Genomic DNA, 16,934 nt, shown 5'->3' on the forward strand with positions numbered 1-16,934 from the left:
TATTTGCTAAAATCCTAGCTGGGAGCAATCTGGATCGTATGTTGAAAGAATTGTGTCTTGAAAACAAGTGCCAGTGCAACCTGACTGCCAATCACTAGGATAAATATCATACTGATGGCTCGCGCATCTGTCGCTAGTGGTTGAATATTCTTGATAAAGAAAAATGCTGGGATAGAAAAGATTAAAACACAGTAAGTAGCAGCTCTACAAGAATCAGCAGTGAATTTGGCAAATATATCGAGTTCAATTCAAAAGGATACTCAACTTGATAGTGCAAAGGCAGCAAGAACAATAATCCACCGAATAAGGTCACTTTGAATAATACACAAAAGCTAAAAACAATTTAAATTAAATTCACCAAGATCCATAGCATAATCATGTCAACTATGCAATCATACCGAAACAGGAACCCAGATAGCTATGCCATAACCATACACGTTGATCATATCAAACAGCCGAATAGTAGCAATTCCAAAATATTTGGCGATGCCCCACAATAATGCAGGCAATAGTAGTACATATGTATACACAACAGCACCTGCAAACGACAACATCGTCATATCATATTCATATTTCTGGTTGGACCACGCTTTGGCAATCGACTCTGCCATGGTAGAAGTTGCAAACAATGTAAAAATAACTGTAGTTGGGACCCAAAATGGACCGTAAAAGTCTGGATTTTGATCAATTAATTCCATAAATGACTTCATGGGCATGATGGTCGTTATGATCCTGTTACCAACATCCACAGAGTCAACTTGAAAGTATTGCATCCAGTATTCAAATGTCCAGAATGCGCTTGTAGTTGCGACTGGCTGCTGTTCGGAAATTTGATTTGTTGATGGCTGGATGTTTTTGGGCATGTTGCTGGGTAATCCTTGTGAGTTCATACTGGGACCAGGTGGATTTGAGAATCCAAAATTGTCTAGTTAAATCACGGTTTAGATATACAACCTAGAATTCCAGTTGCCGATAACACTGCAATTCAAATAATAGCCGAGATCTAATGTACCTCTTTCTGCTTGGTGTGAGGAGCGAGCAGGCATAGGACTCTTGACAACCTTTCCAGCAATCAAATCAGCTTCTGCACTAGAAAGCACAAAATCTGTCAAGGAGGAACAGCACAATCCATGCAGCACAATTAGCATCAGGACAGTTAGTAACTTGGCTCATGGCATGAATCCAACAGTAGTGTATCAGCACAAGATATTTGACAAGAATAGGATGCAGTGTTTCCGATATGGCTCAGCTGTATCGCTAGCAACCAGCGACTCTTACTTTGAAACTCGAGTTCTGTCTGAGCATCATGGCCCTATATAACAAGACGTTTGGGTAGATTGAAGATAATCAATATATCAAATGTATTGCAATGTACACCAAGGATTGAACAGGTTATGCCCGACTTTAAAGCTTAGACTATCTTGTTCAATAAAAAGTCTTATATCAAGGTAGTAGACATACAGGTTCCATATCCAACAAATGGTCAATTGAGTCTGTGCGAGCAGGAGTATGGCTACTCATTATCAGACTGTTGGTTGCAAGTTGGACAAACATCAAAGTCGATCCCATTACGCTGAACACTGGATTCACGCGCATTCACGATCTCATTCAACATTCTCGAGTCGCTGGGATTGTGCATTGCGTTTATAAACTATAAAAATACTAGTGTGGATTAGAGCATGGTTTAGAGTAATGCACTGTAACCGACTTGTGAAAAAACGAAATTTAGTATAAATTGCCCCATCATGATCAATCCAGTACAACTGAATGGTTCATTTTTATAATACTCCACACAACCATCAAGTTACAGCCATATTTGCATAAAATGGAACACTAAATAAAAGTTTTGTAATGAACATCCAGTCATGTTTGATCGAGTCAATGTACTGGACAACATTGTGTTTTTTTCGAATCGTCGTGTAGAAACAGTTTGAGTGTTTAGCATTTAAACATGTCCTTTTACGTATGAATCTCTACTTTCTATAATACATTGTCGTCAAATCATTTATGAATGGCTTGACAACTCTGTAGTCATCAACACCTGGACAACAAGACGTTGTGAACGCACTTGTGGACCTTTACCAAGTGCAAATATCTCGACCAGCAATGCCAATGATCTTGATAACAATATTACATACAAACACCAACACTTGTGAGTGGCAGACAGATTGACAAGAAATGTGTACAAGCTTTTATTGACAATATCTAAACAAATTCAATGTCTAGATTGCAATGGATGAATCTGGTACCAAACTTGACAATCGTACAATGTATGACTATTCAAACAAATCCAGAATTCAAGTTGTAAAGCATCAGTTTAAACTTATAGTTTGTATTATATGATGATCGGTGTGTTGAAAGTCAATCTGTAGTAAAAAACTGAACAAGTTGGCCAATATTTTACTCGAAAATAAAATTTATTTTACTTGAATCTGACAATAAATTTTATCAAAAATTCGGGTTTTGGTTTCTTTCTAAAAACTGAATCTGAAATGACTGCATCATTGATTGGTAAAGTCATCTATTATATGCCATCTCTGATTCTGGTTGGTTGTTTTAATCATATACATTTCAATTAGCACTGCTTTCTGTTTCTGACAAGACCGGACTTGTTGAGTTGGCCACTGCTCTGCATGCCATGAATGTGCGCTTGATTGCTTCTGGTGGTACTTCAATGGCCATCCGTAATGCTGGACTTCCTGTAGAGTAAGCTTTATACATGAATGCATTGTATGTTTTGAAAAGGCTTTAACCTGATCATCAACTGCTTTAATTATTGCGATTATTAGCGATGTTGCTGATATTACCAAGGCTCCAGAAATGCTTGGTGGTCGAGTCAAGACTCTCCATCCTGCGGTTCATGGCGGCATCCTTGCTAGACAAACTCCCCAAGATTCAGCTGATATGCAGGCTAGAGGATATGAGCTGATCGACTTTGTGGTCTGCAATCTTTATCCTTTTCAAAAAACTATTACTCAGCCTGGCGTCACCATTCCACAGGCTGTCGAGGAGGTTGATATTGGTGGAGTGACTCTTTTGAGAGCTGCTGCCAAAAACTTTGAGCGAGTGTCGATCTTGTCTGACCCTGCAGAATATGCCGATATCATCAAGGAAATGCAAGCTGCATTCGCTTCTTCTGCCGATGAATCGGGTCGCAAACTCTTGCTGTCTGAAGAGCGTCGCAAAAGCCTCGCTCTCAAGGCATTCACACATACTGCCGACTATGACACTGCCATTTCCAGTTACTTTCGTAAAGAATTCTCGGGCAATGGCGATTGCCAGATGTTTTTGCGCTACGGTGCCAATCCTCACCAAAAACCTGCCCAGGTGTACTGCACTAATGGTGCTCTCCCATTCAAAGGTATGCTTGATTCCATTCTCGTTTATTTAAATTTGTATTTCATGGTAGATTCAAATTGATAACCACATGAATGCCTATGTATTGTATTTGACTGGCACTTTATTTTCATCAAGTTTTGGCTGGATCTCCCGGATATGTCAATCTATTGGATGCTCTTAATGCATGGCCTTTGGTCAAGGAACTCAAAAAAGCCTTGAATCTTCCTGCTGCAGCTTCTTTCAAGCATGTTTCTCCTGCTGGTGCAGCCGTTGGCTTTCCCTTGACCGAAGCCGAAAAAAAGGTTTATTTTGTTGATGATATCGAGAACCTGTCACCTCTTGCTACTGCTTATGCTCGTGCTCGTGGTGCAGATCGCATGTCCTCATTTGGTGACTGGATTGCTTTGTCGGATATTGTGGATCTCCCCACTGCTCGGATTATTTCTCGCGAAGTATCTGATGGTGTGATTGCTCCCGGATACGAACCCGAAGCACTCGCTCTTTTGCAAAAAAAGAAAAAAGGAAAGTATACTGTCCTGTCCATTGATCCAGACTATCAGCCTGGTGAGATTGAGCGTCGTCAAGTTTACGGTCTTACTTTAGAACAGCAGCGCAACAATGTTGAAATCACCAAAAGTATGTTTGCCAACATTGCTACCAAAACCGTCAAGACCGTCACTGATGAAAGCCTTCGTGACTTGATTGTTGCTACCATTGCTTTAAAATACACCCAGTCCAATTCTGTTTGCTATGCAAAGAATGGTCAAGTTGTTGGTATGGGTGCTGGCCAGCAATCGCGCATCCACTGCACTCGTCTTGCTGGCGACAAGGCTGATAATTGGTGGTACAGACATCATCCTGACATTCTTGACTTTAAGTTTAAGCCTACTGTCAAGCGGGCCAATCGTGCCAATGCTATTGACCTGTATATCAATGATATGATCGAGGACATGAACGAGTGGTCGGATTTGTTTGAAGTGGTTCCTAAACCATTTACTGATACCATGAAGCGTGATTGGAAAACCAAAATGGACGGTTTGGTGGTGTCATCTGATGCCTTTTTCCCCTTTGCCGACAATGTGCAGCGTGTGTCTCAGTCTGGTGTACGTTATGTTGCTGCACCTAGTGGGAGTGTTATGGACGAGGCTGTTGTTCAAGAGGCCGAAAAGAATGGCATTGGATATGTTTTTACTCCGTATCGCTTGTTCCACCACTAATATATCTTAAAAATGGACTTGCATGCAAAATCTGATTTTTACGTCATTAATTAAACATTATGGGCTTATATCCCAATTTGATTTTATTGTGAAAACTGATATTCATTGATATAAACACTGACAGAATTTACAGTTGTGTTAATATCCATATCATGGCTTAGATTACTCCCATGTAATAGTACACTGCACAGCCATTTCAACTCATCAAATACCCTCAATTCAAATGATAAAATATGTCAATATTCATCATCTAGCATATTGATTTCATGTGTTTTGATATTTTTCAAAAGCATTACATTGGAATTATTGTTGTTGTTAAATACAATCTATTTCCCACTGATTGGCAACCCATTAGATCTAAACATGTATGTACTAATTATGTCAATGCGTTTAAACTCGATTTAAAAACTTGCACATTGTTGTCAGCACATATCATACAAATGCTACACTACACATGGCTGTATACAATGTAACGTGTGTCGTGTTTGCAGTGTTTACAGTATTTGCAATGTCTGTCAAACGGATTGTATGGCATCCAGTCGTGTCACTCAGTTTGAAGTAGCCGTGATACTAGAACAGTAATCTACATTGACAGCATCATCCAAATACATATATTGGACAACACAGTCAACCATGTCGTGTTTGGTAGTTGTGTGTACCTGTTCAATTGACCATGTGTTCGATTGACAATGTGTCCATTTTAAAGCATTTTTGTTGATTGCATTACACCGGTATATTGAACTCGGGTGATATTTCAAATGTCGGATAAGCAATTATCCGTACTACGGCTATGATTATCCGTTGATCATTGATCATTATACATTGTACATTATATATTGGCACTATATATGTGTACCATTTGGTCACGACTGATTGATACACGACAGTCTGATACTAACACAATACAACAATCAACACAGCGTGCATACTAAACACCAATAGTCGTGTATATTGTCAACTCAACATTGTCGGTATATCATATATATACACCAATACACTAATGTACAGTATGCGACTGTATATGACTATATATGACTATATACAATACATTATAAACAACTTTTTGGATATTGTCAATTTAGTTTATTGTGTGATGAATGCAATATGTATATGATCAATGCAAATGGTCAAGTATTTACAAGATTATGAACTAAACAGGTCAAGGACCTGTAGTTGCAAGTGTTTTGCTCTTGTTGACAGTATAGCGCCGTTCAAAAATGGTTTTTGTAAAAATAGTGTACAAGACTTTTGAGAATCCAAAGATTTCACCGTCGAGTGACATGCCAACATCAACTGATAAATTTACATCGAATGAAGTCGGACCAGAGTCGAGTCGTTTGATGTTTTCAAGGTTTGATATGTCTTTTTGGATACCAAAGTTGATGCCAACTTTGTTTGCAATCGACAGTGACGTTTCCAAAAGATCAAATTTAAACACTTCGGCTGCAAGTTTGAGTTTTGGGGTGAGTGCAAATTCCAGTCGTGTTTCAGCAACAAGCTTGTCGGCTTCGACGTTGCTAGTATATACAGGATTGAATCCGCGGTATGTGTTTTTTTCATTAGATGCAATGCTGGTTTCAAAGTTGGAATAGGACACGGTCAGATTTGCTTTTGATCGAACTTCAGCCGAAATGCTCGCATCCATGTTAAACTCAAAAACTAGCTTAGGGCCAAGAGACAGCACTCCAGGAATGTATATCGGAGTCAGTGGGTACTCAAAAATTGGAATGGAAACCAATCGTTTGTCTAATCTGACACCTATGTCAAACGACAGCATGGCATACATGTCTATGTCACCTTCCCAGGTCAATGAATATTTTGGCTTTTTGAACAGTCGACCGGCTGCACGAAATAAAAGTGTTGTTTGTGCTTTGATGCCACATGGATTGCAGCCGACTCGGAATACACCACCTACATCTGCTGGGTTAAGTTCGACTGATGGACTGGCTTTCAGATCCAAGTTGAGTGCGATACCAACAGTTTTGGCATTTGGTTTGGATACTCGACCACGCTTTTGCAGTAAATGGGTGCTAGCTTGACCATTAGAAATATCATCAGTAGTGATACCACCACCCTGGCTGCTTTCGACACCAGGAAGTGCAAGAATTTCAAAACTGCCAGTAACACCAGCCTTTTCTGGGTTAGTGGTTGTAAACACGACAATTTTTCGTTGAGCGTCAAGCATCCAGTCGGTAGCAAGAAGTAGAGCCTGCTCGGCTGAATTGCCAACTCCACAGCCATGTTGCGATCCAATCACCAACAGGGTTTTTTGGACTTTCCAGTTGATGCTTGGCAGTGGTTCAGTAAGCACCATCGTAACTCGATCTTGGTTACATTTAATAGACAAAAGGCTTTGGATATTGTCGAGATTGACAGATGGGACGTTTGCAGTGATTTTCATTCCAGCCACGACAATCGAATCACGGCCTTTGAGCGGATCGTACCATTGCAAAATGGTTTCAGGTGACGGCGTTTGATCTTGGAGATATGGACGAATTTTAAGAATATTTATAAATCGGTTTACATGTTTTACTTTGTTGGCAAGCCCTTTGAACCTAGAAGCTCTAGCCAACGACACGGGAGTTGCATTTACAACGCAGATTATCAACAGAATTAGAGTGACAAATAACATATTTATATGGTTTGTACTTGGTGAATTTGCAAGGTTTGATACAGTTGTTGTTGAGATTATGGCTTAGATTGAGCAAAAACAGCCTGTTTTTATATTCCAACCGACAGTCGATGCATCGCATGTTGCTTTGTCTTAGTTTTCTGTTTCACAGGATCAGGGTGGAGTCTACACTGGTATTACAATGAGGGTTGGTCGCCCTTAATTTAGCTGTGCAAGACAAAAACACACTATTTATAACTTGTCTCGAATAATAGCTCTTAAATACTGTCATATACGAGTGCATCACACATACCACATTGCCATTTTTACGAGCATCACTATATATAGCATGTAGACTAGTGGTTTCACATTCGAGATTTGAGCCGAGTGGTTAGACATACACCAGCTCATATATCGATAGCGTCAATTCAAACCCGACATTTACTGCTTTTAGGCTGTGAATGGCCCTTAACAGTCTGGTTGATTAAAATGTTGTTGAACATATACGATCAAATGTATCAATCACTACTGCACAGCTGATTATTAGTTGTATTGCGTTTGTAAAACTAACACATCCGCCCTGATTTAAGCCAGTGCTAATGTGCTGGCTGAACAGCACGTCTAATAAGCAAACCATACGCATCTGGACTCGAAAGCAACTGCACAGCATTCAGATTGATCTACGAGACTGTGGGGTTCAACAAATCGGCTGCTATGGGTTTTTAGCTTTCTGATTGAGGCTCAGTTGTTAATTTCAGTTTGCATAGCCTGGATCACATTGTTTAAACGTGAGCCACAATACAAGAGCATCGTCACAATATGTATCAAGTCTATTGTTGTATAATGTCAGCACTGCTATGTTGAATCATGATGGGCTATCCGGATGTAGTTGTGATATCAAGAGCTGTGCCATTTGTGTGGAAAATACGATATATCGACCAACAATCAAAACAGTTGGCACAATAGACACCATTGATGTGTTCTGGCTAACAATACAATTGGGCATGTCATTAAATGACAGGTATACAATGTAATAGCCAGAGTGGTCTGATAAAGCATGATACGATAAACAATACAGTCAGACACCAGGACAGTATCAAGAAATGAGTATACAAGTGTAACTGATTCGAGATCAATTATCATGTCATACCCGAGTCTTGCGATAAATGCAGTAACCATGATCAAGCATTCAATGTCGTATGACCAATGTCCAATGTCGTATGTAACGTGAATGGTTTATTGCCAGTGTTGTATACCAACTACTGGACATATCAAAATATACAATACATGTTGCAAATGATTTATAAATCAATATACAGTCGTATTCACATACAATCAATCACGACACAAATGTCGATATACATAATACACAGCCAATACCATGTCATGATTGGTGTCGGTTTACTGTACAACACTGTATTATTCTGACAAAGTCGATTGGTTATTATGCGTGCTCATTTTTGTATAAACCAACTGGACGAGTGTTTACATATTCATGACATATTCATGACACTTGACCAATCCGCGACTCTGCATTCAGTCAATTCAGACATTACAAGTAAACACTGTTTGACATGCAAACAACCGTTGCATTCCAAAATGCACAATCTGTTGAACTAGATCGTGAACATATTCAAAGTGTTAAAATACAACACATACGAGTGTGTGCACAGTTTGATCGACAACATCGGACCAGTCGACACTGATATATCATTTGCAATGTATAAATTTGAGCTGAACTTGTCGATCGTGCAATGTATGACTGCCAACAATGGTCAAAAATAGTCAACAATAGTCAAAATACAACATCTGAATACACCAGTCCAGTTCAAACATATAGCGTCATCGTGTGTGTGTCGTATGATGATCGCTGTGTTTGAATACTGACAACACAAACAGTGACTGCTACAGTATTTAACGACTAAACAATCGCATCGACAGAATGTTTCCAAACACGCATCGTATTTTGGACATCACATCATAAGCTACTCTGTTGTTTGTCATGGTTTGCTGACTGTTCAACAAAAACCAGTGTTGCAAGGCGTATGACTACATCACACATCACACTACACTGTCAGATACTGTCAGATACTATCCGATACTGTACATATTATGGCACACCACGCTACACCACATTGCATCACATACATTGCTTGATACCATCGATTTTAGATCATGCAAACAGTCTAGTATAACGGTAGATCTATGTCAAACAATTGCAATCACACAGGCTCGGACTCGGACTCGGACTGTCCACCAAACAATCAACCAGACGTTGATGTCAATACACGCCATACATGTAGTCAGTGTATGTACAAACAAAATACATGCTCTGACTGCAACATAAATACAAATGTTTACACCAATCGGCTAGAATCCACCAATTTGGTACAAATTATCACACAATTGTCACAAATATTGACAACCATGACAATCGTGACAACCATGACACAATCTGATAAAATGGGTTTAAACTCGATTTAAAAACTTGCACATTGTTGTCAGCACATATCATACAAATGCTACACTACACATGGCTGTATACAATGTAACGTGTGTCGTGTTTGCAGTGTTTACAGTATTTGCAATGTCTGTCAAACGGATTGTATGGCATCCAGTCGTGTCACTCAGTTTGAAGTAGCCGTGATACTAGAACAGTAATCTACATTGACAACATCATCCAAATACATATATTGGACAGCACAGCCAACCATGTCGTGTTTGGTAGTTGTGTGTACCAGTTCAATTGACCATGTGTTCGATTGACAATGTGTCCATTTTAAAGCATTTTTGTTGATTGCATTACACTGGTATATTGAACTCGGGTGATATTTCAAATGTCGGATAAGCAATTATCCGTACTACGGCTATGATTATCCGTTGATCATTGATCATTATACATTGTACATTATATATTGGCACTATATATGTGTACCGTTTGGTCACGACTGATTGATACACGACAGTCTGATACTAACACAATACAACAATCAACACAGCGTGCATACTAAACACCAATAGTCGTGTATATTGTCAACTCAACATTGTCGGTATATCATATATATACACCAATACACTAATGTACAATATGCGACTGTATATGACTATATATGACTGTGTACAATACATTATAAACAACTTTTTGAATATTGTCAATTTAGTTTATTGTGTGATGAATGCAATATGTATATGATCAATGCAAATGGTCAAGTATTTACAAGATTATGAACTAAACAGGTCAAGGACCTGTAGTTGCAAGTGTTTTGCTCTTGTTGACAGTATAGCGCCGTTCAAAAATGGTTTTTGTAAAAATAGTGTACAAGACTTTTGAGAATCCAAAGACTTCACCGTCGAGTGACATGCCAACATCAACTGATAAATTTACATCGAATGAGGCCGGGCCAGAGTCGAGCCGTTTGATGTTTTCAAGGTTTGATATGTCTTTTTGGATACCAAAGTTGATGCCAACTTTGTTTGCAATCGACAGTGACGTTTCCAAAAGATCAAATTTAAACACTTCGGCTGCAAGTTTAAGTTTTGGGGTGAGTGCAAACTCCAGTCGTGTTTCAGCAACAAGCTTGTCGGCTTCGACGTTGCTAGTATATACAGGATTGAACCCACGGTATGTGTTTTTTTCATTAGATGCAATGCTGGTTTCAAAGTTGGAATAGGACACGGTCAGATTTGCTTTTGATCGAACTTCAGCCGAAATGCTCGCATCCATGTTAAACTCAAAAACTAGCTTAGGGCCAAGAGACAGCACTCCAGGAATGTATATCGGAGTCAGTGGGTACTCAAAAATTGGAATGGAAACCAATCGTTTGTCTAATCTGACACCTATGTCAAACGACAGCATGGCATACATGTCTATGTCACCTTCCCAGGTCAATGAATATTTTGGCTTTTTGAACAGTCGACCGGATGCACGAAATAAAAGTGTCGTTTGTGCTTTGATGCCACATGGATTGCAGCCGACTCGGAATACACCACCTACATCTGCTGGGTTAAGTTCGACTGATGGACTGGCTTTCAGATCCAAGTTGAGTGCGATACCAACAGTTTTGGCGTTTGGTTTGGATACTCGACCACGCTTTTGCAGTAAATGGGTGCTAGCTTGATCGTTAGAAATATCATCAGTAGTGATACCACCACCTTGGCTGCTTTCGACACCAGGAAGTGCAAGAATTTCAAAACTGCCAGTAACACCAGCCTTTTCTGGGTCAGTGGTTGTAAACACGACAATTTTTCGTTGAGCGTCAAGCATCCAGTCGGTAGCAAGAAGTAGAGCCTGCTCGGCTGAATTGCCAACTCCACAACCATGTTGCGATCCAATCACCAACAGGGTTTTTTGGACTTTCCAGTTGATGCTTGGCAGTGGTTCAGTAAGTACCATCGTAACTCGATCTTGGTTGCATTTAATAGACAAAAGGCTTTGGATATTGTCGAGATTGACAGATGGGACGTTTGCAGTGATTTTCATTCCAGCCACGACAATCGAATCGCGGCCTTTGAGCGGATCGTACCATTGCAAAATGGTTTCAGGTGATGGCGTTTGATCTTGGAGATATGGACGAATTTTAAGAGCACTTATAACCTGCTTTGTGTTTTTTACATTGAACACAATTTAAAATGTTGCCAAGCGCTCAACAACGGCAATGAAACTATTGGTTTTGGTAGTTGTAATCTAAAGTCATTGTAAAGAGCTGTCAAACTATTCATGCTTTAGGATTGAAAGGTGTTAGATATTGGTTGATGGCAGACTGTTGAGTTTGAACTCTTGAACTCCGAAATTGATCTACTAGAATTGCGTTCAAAATCTCCGATATTTGACCGTCTTGGTGACCTGCTTGACAAACAATACTATTGAGTTTTGGAACTACGAAAGCTGTGTAAAGTGGCAAGACAATTGCTTTAGAGCGGATATAATATTGCAAAGTTCAAAATCGTCGACGTTCAAGATTTTGATGAGCAAGCATCTTTGCTTTGGTTGATAGTAATGGTATTTGAACTCAGCAAAAGTGTAGTATTAGCGCATTTGAAAATGACCAAAGCTTTACAGGTTGCAAGAAACACTTTGAAAGTGATATAGCGGCAAACATACAAATTCAAAACAAAGCCAAAATGTGACCATCAATCCTCGGATGAGGCGTTGAAGATTTTTTCCAAGCACAAAATGGCAAAGATAAATTTGTCGACTTTTTGAAAATACTCAAACAGTTGAACTTAATGTCTGGATTGCAATGTATGAGTCTGGAGATTGTACAATGTATGGTTATAGGGAAAAGAACGGCTTGCAGAAAAATTCAGCCTAAAATCAATGATTTTGTATGCAACATATGGTCATTGTTTGGAAATTTATCAAGGGAGTTGTAAATGCTTTGACATTTTGAAGTTTTTAAACGGTGATACTGGAAAGACGTTTCCAAACGTAAATCATTGTTTGAATTTCCCACTTCACAAGACTAGATATTCTCTGATCAAACGTGTTCTTTCACCAGTTCAACAAACGGCAATATTGCAAGGTATGGAGATGCATATTGGCCATTCTTGAGCCCTAATGGCAATTTAATAATAAACGGTCTTGTGCAGAGTGCAATTCCGGACATTGAGAGGATCTCAAGTCAATTTGTAGTAGAAATCAAGGAAATCTAGTCATGGTTTATTCCAAAGCAAGATGAATACAAGTCTTGCGTGAATACGATTATAATCTAAAGAGAAATCTGAGTCAGTAGTTTGAGGCAGTTGAATGGTTTGACAGGATAACTTGATCAGTCCAATAAACAACTCAACCGCAGAGTCGATCTTGAAATCATGTTCAACCAGATTGCAATTCAAACCCTTAGAATCGAATTGCTTTTTCATGAATAAAATCTACTAGAAACCAACATCGATCTTACCAAGCCGGTTTGCTTTACAAATTTTTTATTCATCAGCACTTGGACACATTCGCTTTACTCTAGTCATTCTATTTACATATCTTGTTAGTTCATGTCGTCTGTTAATGCCTATAGGGGTGGTCCTCCGCCTGGTAACTCCCACTCATCTGGTGCTCCCCATGCCATACAGCAACACCCTTCTATGCATCAGCAACATCATCCTCAACATGTAATGCATTCAGGCCATCCTTCTCAACAGCCAGGGTCTGTTCCGCAGGGTGCAGTCCAGCAGCAACTTCCTCAGCAAATGCAGAGTCATGCTACTCAACAGCATCCTGGCCATCCACATCATGTTCATGCTCAATTACAGGCTGCTCAAGCTCCTCAAAACTCTCCCAAACCTCCTCAGCAGCAGTCTCAGCAACCTAGTCTTCCTATTGCTCAAAACAGAATTGTCGAGGCTTTGGAGTCTGCTCGCAAAGAGGTAGATCAAGTATTCAAAGAAATCACCGTCATGAAATACCACAAGGAAGAGGCTGAATACAAATGTAAGTCTGAATTTTCGTCTTATTACTCCAGCACATCTCTTGTCCTGTCTTGCCATCAGTCATGCTATAGCTCAAGTATCTGTTTCAGCTTTACCCCATACTTGCTCTTGATGTATTGGTTTGCATCCGTCTAATGATCATAGACGGCCAACTGGCCAAGTATTGAGCATCAACTTGCCAAGATGCATTTAAAGTGTATCCTATCTTGTCTTTTACCGCCTTGTGGTTCAGGAAAGAGATCTGTATTGATTGTCTAATATGAATTGTCTATATCTTATTATGGAAATGCCTTTTTAGTATCCGCTCAAATCAACGAAATGACCGCATTTCAGCAAACTTTGTATGATCTAGAGAGAAGGCATCAGACAATGAAACTGCATAATGAAGAAGAAGTGGCTCGTCTGCGGAGAGAGTTAGAAGTCAGAGGAATATCTATTCCACTTCCCACTCAAATGGCAGCACCGTCTGGAAGTGCAGCTTCGGGTGGTTCTAATATAGGCCAATCTGGCTCTGGTGGTCCGCATTCACTGCAGGATTCTCGCAATCCAGTAGGGCATCGTCCTCCTTCTACTTCTCAAATTCATCAACAGCAACAACAACATATGCTGCAACACCCTCATAAACAGCTACAGCATTCCCATCCGCAACAAATGACCAAGGCGGGATTCCCAGAAGGTGTTCCACCACCTGTACTTTCCCAACCACGTCAGACCAACGGTGTCTTTGGCGCGTTAATGGGCGGTCCACCACAAGGTCACTCTAATAACCCATCGGCTATTATAGGCGGTGCATCTGGACAACCACCTCACAACGGATATCCTCATCCAGGCTCTGCTGGTCCAGGTGGTCCACAGCAATCTCTTGGACCCGTGCCTGGATCTAATGGTGAGTAAACTACCCCAGGTTCAATGTTTACGTACACCTTGAATCAATAACCATTGGTATTTGCTGTACAAAAATGCCGTGTATTAACTGTTGTATATTTATTCAACTTGCATGAATTAGATCACGCATCCGCTGGCCATGCAAATGGGATGGATCCTCATGGTCCTAAACGCCAACGTCCAGATGATCCCAACTTGCAAGGACCACCACCTCAAAGACAAAAACAACAGCAACTTTCTAGTGGTGGTGCACCACCACCTCAACCTTCTCAAGGTCCCCAACAACTTCCTCCTCACAACGTGAAAATGGGACAAACTGCTGCTACCATGCCTACTTCCCACCATATACAACAACAGTCTCCGTCGTCGGCTGTATCTACATCGTCTCAGCATCCTATTGGCGCGCAGAGTAGATTAGCTACTACCACGCAGTCAGCAATGAAACAGTTTGGACCTACTCAAGGAACTGGCGATTCTGGGTTGATGCATCCCCAACAGCAGCATATGAAACAGGTGCGTTAATTTGCTGTTAATTGGTATTTTCCCAAATGTCTATTTCTACGCTGGTATATGTTTTTGACTAATGTGATACTTTGGGGGTTTTGTTTATGATGCTAGCCCGAGCAACAACCTCCATCCAATTCGGTGTCACATCAGCAGCCGCAAGCTCCATCCACACAGTCTCAGCAACAGCCTGCAGCCGCATCACAGCAGCAACAGTCTGCTCCCGTCATGGAAGATCCACCTACTACTGGTTATATTGACTTTGAAGCGCGCAAGTCTTCTGAAGAAGGAAAAACCAGTGGTGATGACTTTGCTTGCTTTATCAATCCTATTCATGCCACAGCTTTAAAGATGCCCTTGCACGTTGAGCCATTGAAAATGTTTAATCTTCACAGCGTCGTTTGCTGTGTTAAATTTTCTCCTGACGGTCGATACCTTGGTATTGGATGTAGCAAAAGTGCCGAGATCTACGATGTTCAAACTTTTCAACGTGTTTGGTAAGTTGACAGTTTTTCTAGAGTTGATAAGATCCATGACAAAAGTAGTAATGTTTTGAATGATTTAGTATGCTTACGGATGACACAACTCGCAAAGATTATTATATTCGCTCTGTTGTGTTTTCCCCAGATGGCCGTTTTGTTGCTTCCGGAGCCGAGGACCACTTGGTTCGAGTCTGTGATATCGAGCAGCAGTCCATTAAACTTAGACTTCCTGGTCATCATCTTGATATTTATTCTATTGACTGGTCTAACGATGGCAAATTTATTGCTTCTGCCAGTGGAGATCGGACCGTTAAGATTTGGGATCCAATTACTGGTGCTTGTAAAATGACTCTATCGTGCGATGACGATCAACCCCAAAGCTCTGCTTCCGGTGACGCACCAAAGGATTCTGGCCTTACCAGTGTTGCAATTCGTCCGTCAGATAGCCGTTGCGTTGCCGCAGTAAGCTATTTATTGTCTATTGAACCCTCTGGGTATTGATGCCAAGAGTATGTTATAAATATACTAATCCAACTATGTTTTTCATATCAGGGTGCTATTGATGATACTATTAGATTATGGGATGCTTTGACAGGTCAGCTTTTAGAGCGCTTTGTTGGACATCAAAATTCTGTTTATGCGGTAGCATTTTCTCCTACCGGACTTTCACTTGTTTCAGGTTCTCTAGACAGGAATCTGCGTGTTTGGGATATTTCAGCAGAAACTGAGCAATTCCTTAAAAGCGGCGTAATTCCCACTCCTGCCGAGATTGCCAAGCGTCACTCGGTCGTGAATTCAAAGCCACGTCATCTTTTCCGTGGACACAAGGATTTTATTTTGTCCGTTGCGTTTCCAGGAAAAGGCTCATCACTGGGTTCGGTAGATCGTCAAGGCCGTCCATTGCCTGCCGAATTGACGCCTGGTTTGAATGAAATAGATTGGATTGTCAGTTCCAGTAAAGATCGACATGTGACACTCTGGGATGCGTCCCTTGATGGGACCAATCCCTTTTCTGCTCCTGTTGCTCTGGTTTCTGGTCATAGGAACTCGGTCATTAGTGTTGCAGTATCTTCTGTTGGTGGACTGCTTGCAACAGGATCTGGAGACATGCGGACACGTTTGTGGCGTGTTAGCTGCGACACATCTGCCAGCGATGTCCCACCTTCAGCCGAAGCGTATGCTAAAGCCGCCGGTATCTCCAAACCCGAATCTGCTGTTAAAACTGAAGGTATGTCTGCAATGACAAATAATGTCTACCAGCATGACTGCTGATGGTCTTTTAAACAGTGCAACCTTGATCAGTTGCTGCATCTTTTTATTTCCCATTTTTTGACACAGCCTATGCTTTTTATCGACAGGTAATCCTGAATATGCTACACATACGGGATCGTCAAACAGACAAACCAAACCAAGTGTCTCACCGCGATCTAAGCCTACCATCACAACTGCATCTGATAACACACCTTTGGCCAC

General features: G+C 40.6%; 5 protein-coding genes across 5 annotated transcripts; 2 read left to right on the plus strand and 3 right to left on the minus strand.

The window, feature by feature from the left end:
• Positions 1 to 14: 14 nt before the first annotated feature.
• On the minus strand, positions 15 to 863 carry BATDEDRAFT_11779 (uncharacterized protein; the record flags this gene model as incomplete). Its single annotated transcript, XM_006679276.1, has 3 exons — positions 15 to 166; positions 266 to 332; positions 399 to 863. The coding sequence occupies 3 exons, from the start codon at positions 861 to 863 to the stop codon at positions 15 to 17; spliced, it is 684 nt and encodes a 227-aa protein (XP_006679339.1).
• Positions 864 to 2,475: 1,612 nt separating this feature from the next.
• Positions 2,476 to 4,556, plus strand: BATDEDRAFT_19704 (uncharacterized protein; the record flags this gene model as incomplete). Its single annotated transcript, XM_006679328.1, has 4 exons — positions 2,476 to 2,511; positions 2,580 to 2,706; positions 2,790 to 3,361; positions 3,475 to 4,556. The coding sequence occupies exons 1-4, from the start codon at positions 2,493 to 2,495 to the stop codon at positions 4,554 to 4,556; spliced, it is 1,800 nt and encodes a 599-aa protein (XP_006679391.1). The 5' UTR covers positions 2,476 to 2,492.
• A 1,159-nt stretch (positions 4,557 to 5,715) lies between these two features.
• Positions 5,716 to 7,188, minus strand: BATDEDRAFT_89342 (uncharacterized protein; the record flags this gene model as incomplete). Its single annotated transcript, XM_006679638.1, has 1 exon — positions 5,716 to 7,188. One exon carries the CDS (start codon positions 7,186 to 7,188, stop codon positions 5,716 to 5,718), a length of 1,473 nt encoding a protein of 490 aa, XP_006679701.1.
• Positions 7,189 to 10,405: 3,217 nt separating this feature from the next.
• BATDEDRAFT_25273 (uncharacterized protein) lies at positions 10,406 to 12,773 on the minus strand (the record flags this gene model as incomplete). The annotated part of the gene is made up of 2 exons (XM_006679353.1): positions 10,406 to 11,761; positions 12,663 to 12,773. 2 exons carry the CDS (start codon positions 12,771 to 12,773, stop codon positions 10,406 to 10,408), a joined length of 1,467 nt encoding a protein of 488 aa, XP_006679416.1.
• A 1,114-nt stretch (positions 12,774 to 13,887) lies between these two features.
• Positions 13,888 to 16,733, plus strand: BATDEDRAFT_12078 (uncharacterized protein; the record flags this gene model as incomplete). Its single annotated transcript, XM_006679307.1, has 5 exons — positions 13,888 to 14,344; positions 15,215 to 15,476; positions 15,545 to 15,923; positions 16,014 to 16,335; positions 16,399 to 16,733. Coding segments are annotated over 5 exons (1,755 nt in total), but the record flags the coding sequence as incomplete, so codon positions are not given.
• Positions 16,734 to 16,934: the final 201 nt, after the last annotated feature.

Source organism: Batrachochytrium dendrobatidis (assembly GCF_000203795.2).
Source record: "Batrachochytrium dendrobatidis JAM81 unplaced genomic scaffold BATDEscaffold_7, whole genome shotgun sequence".
NCBI lineage: Eukaryota > Fungi > Chytridiomycota > Chytridiomycetes > Rhizophydiales > Batrachochytrium > Batrachochytrium dendrobatidis.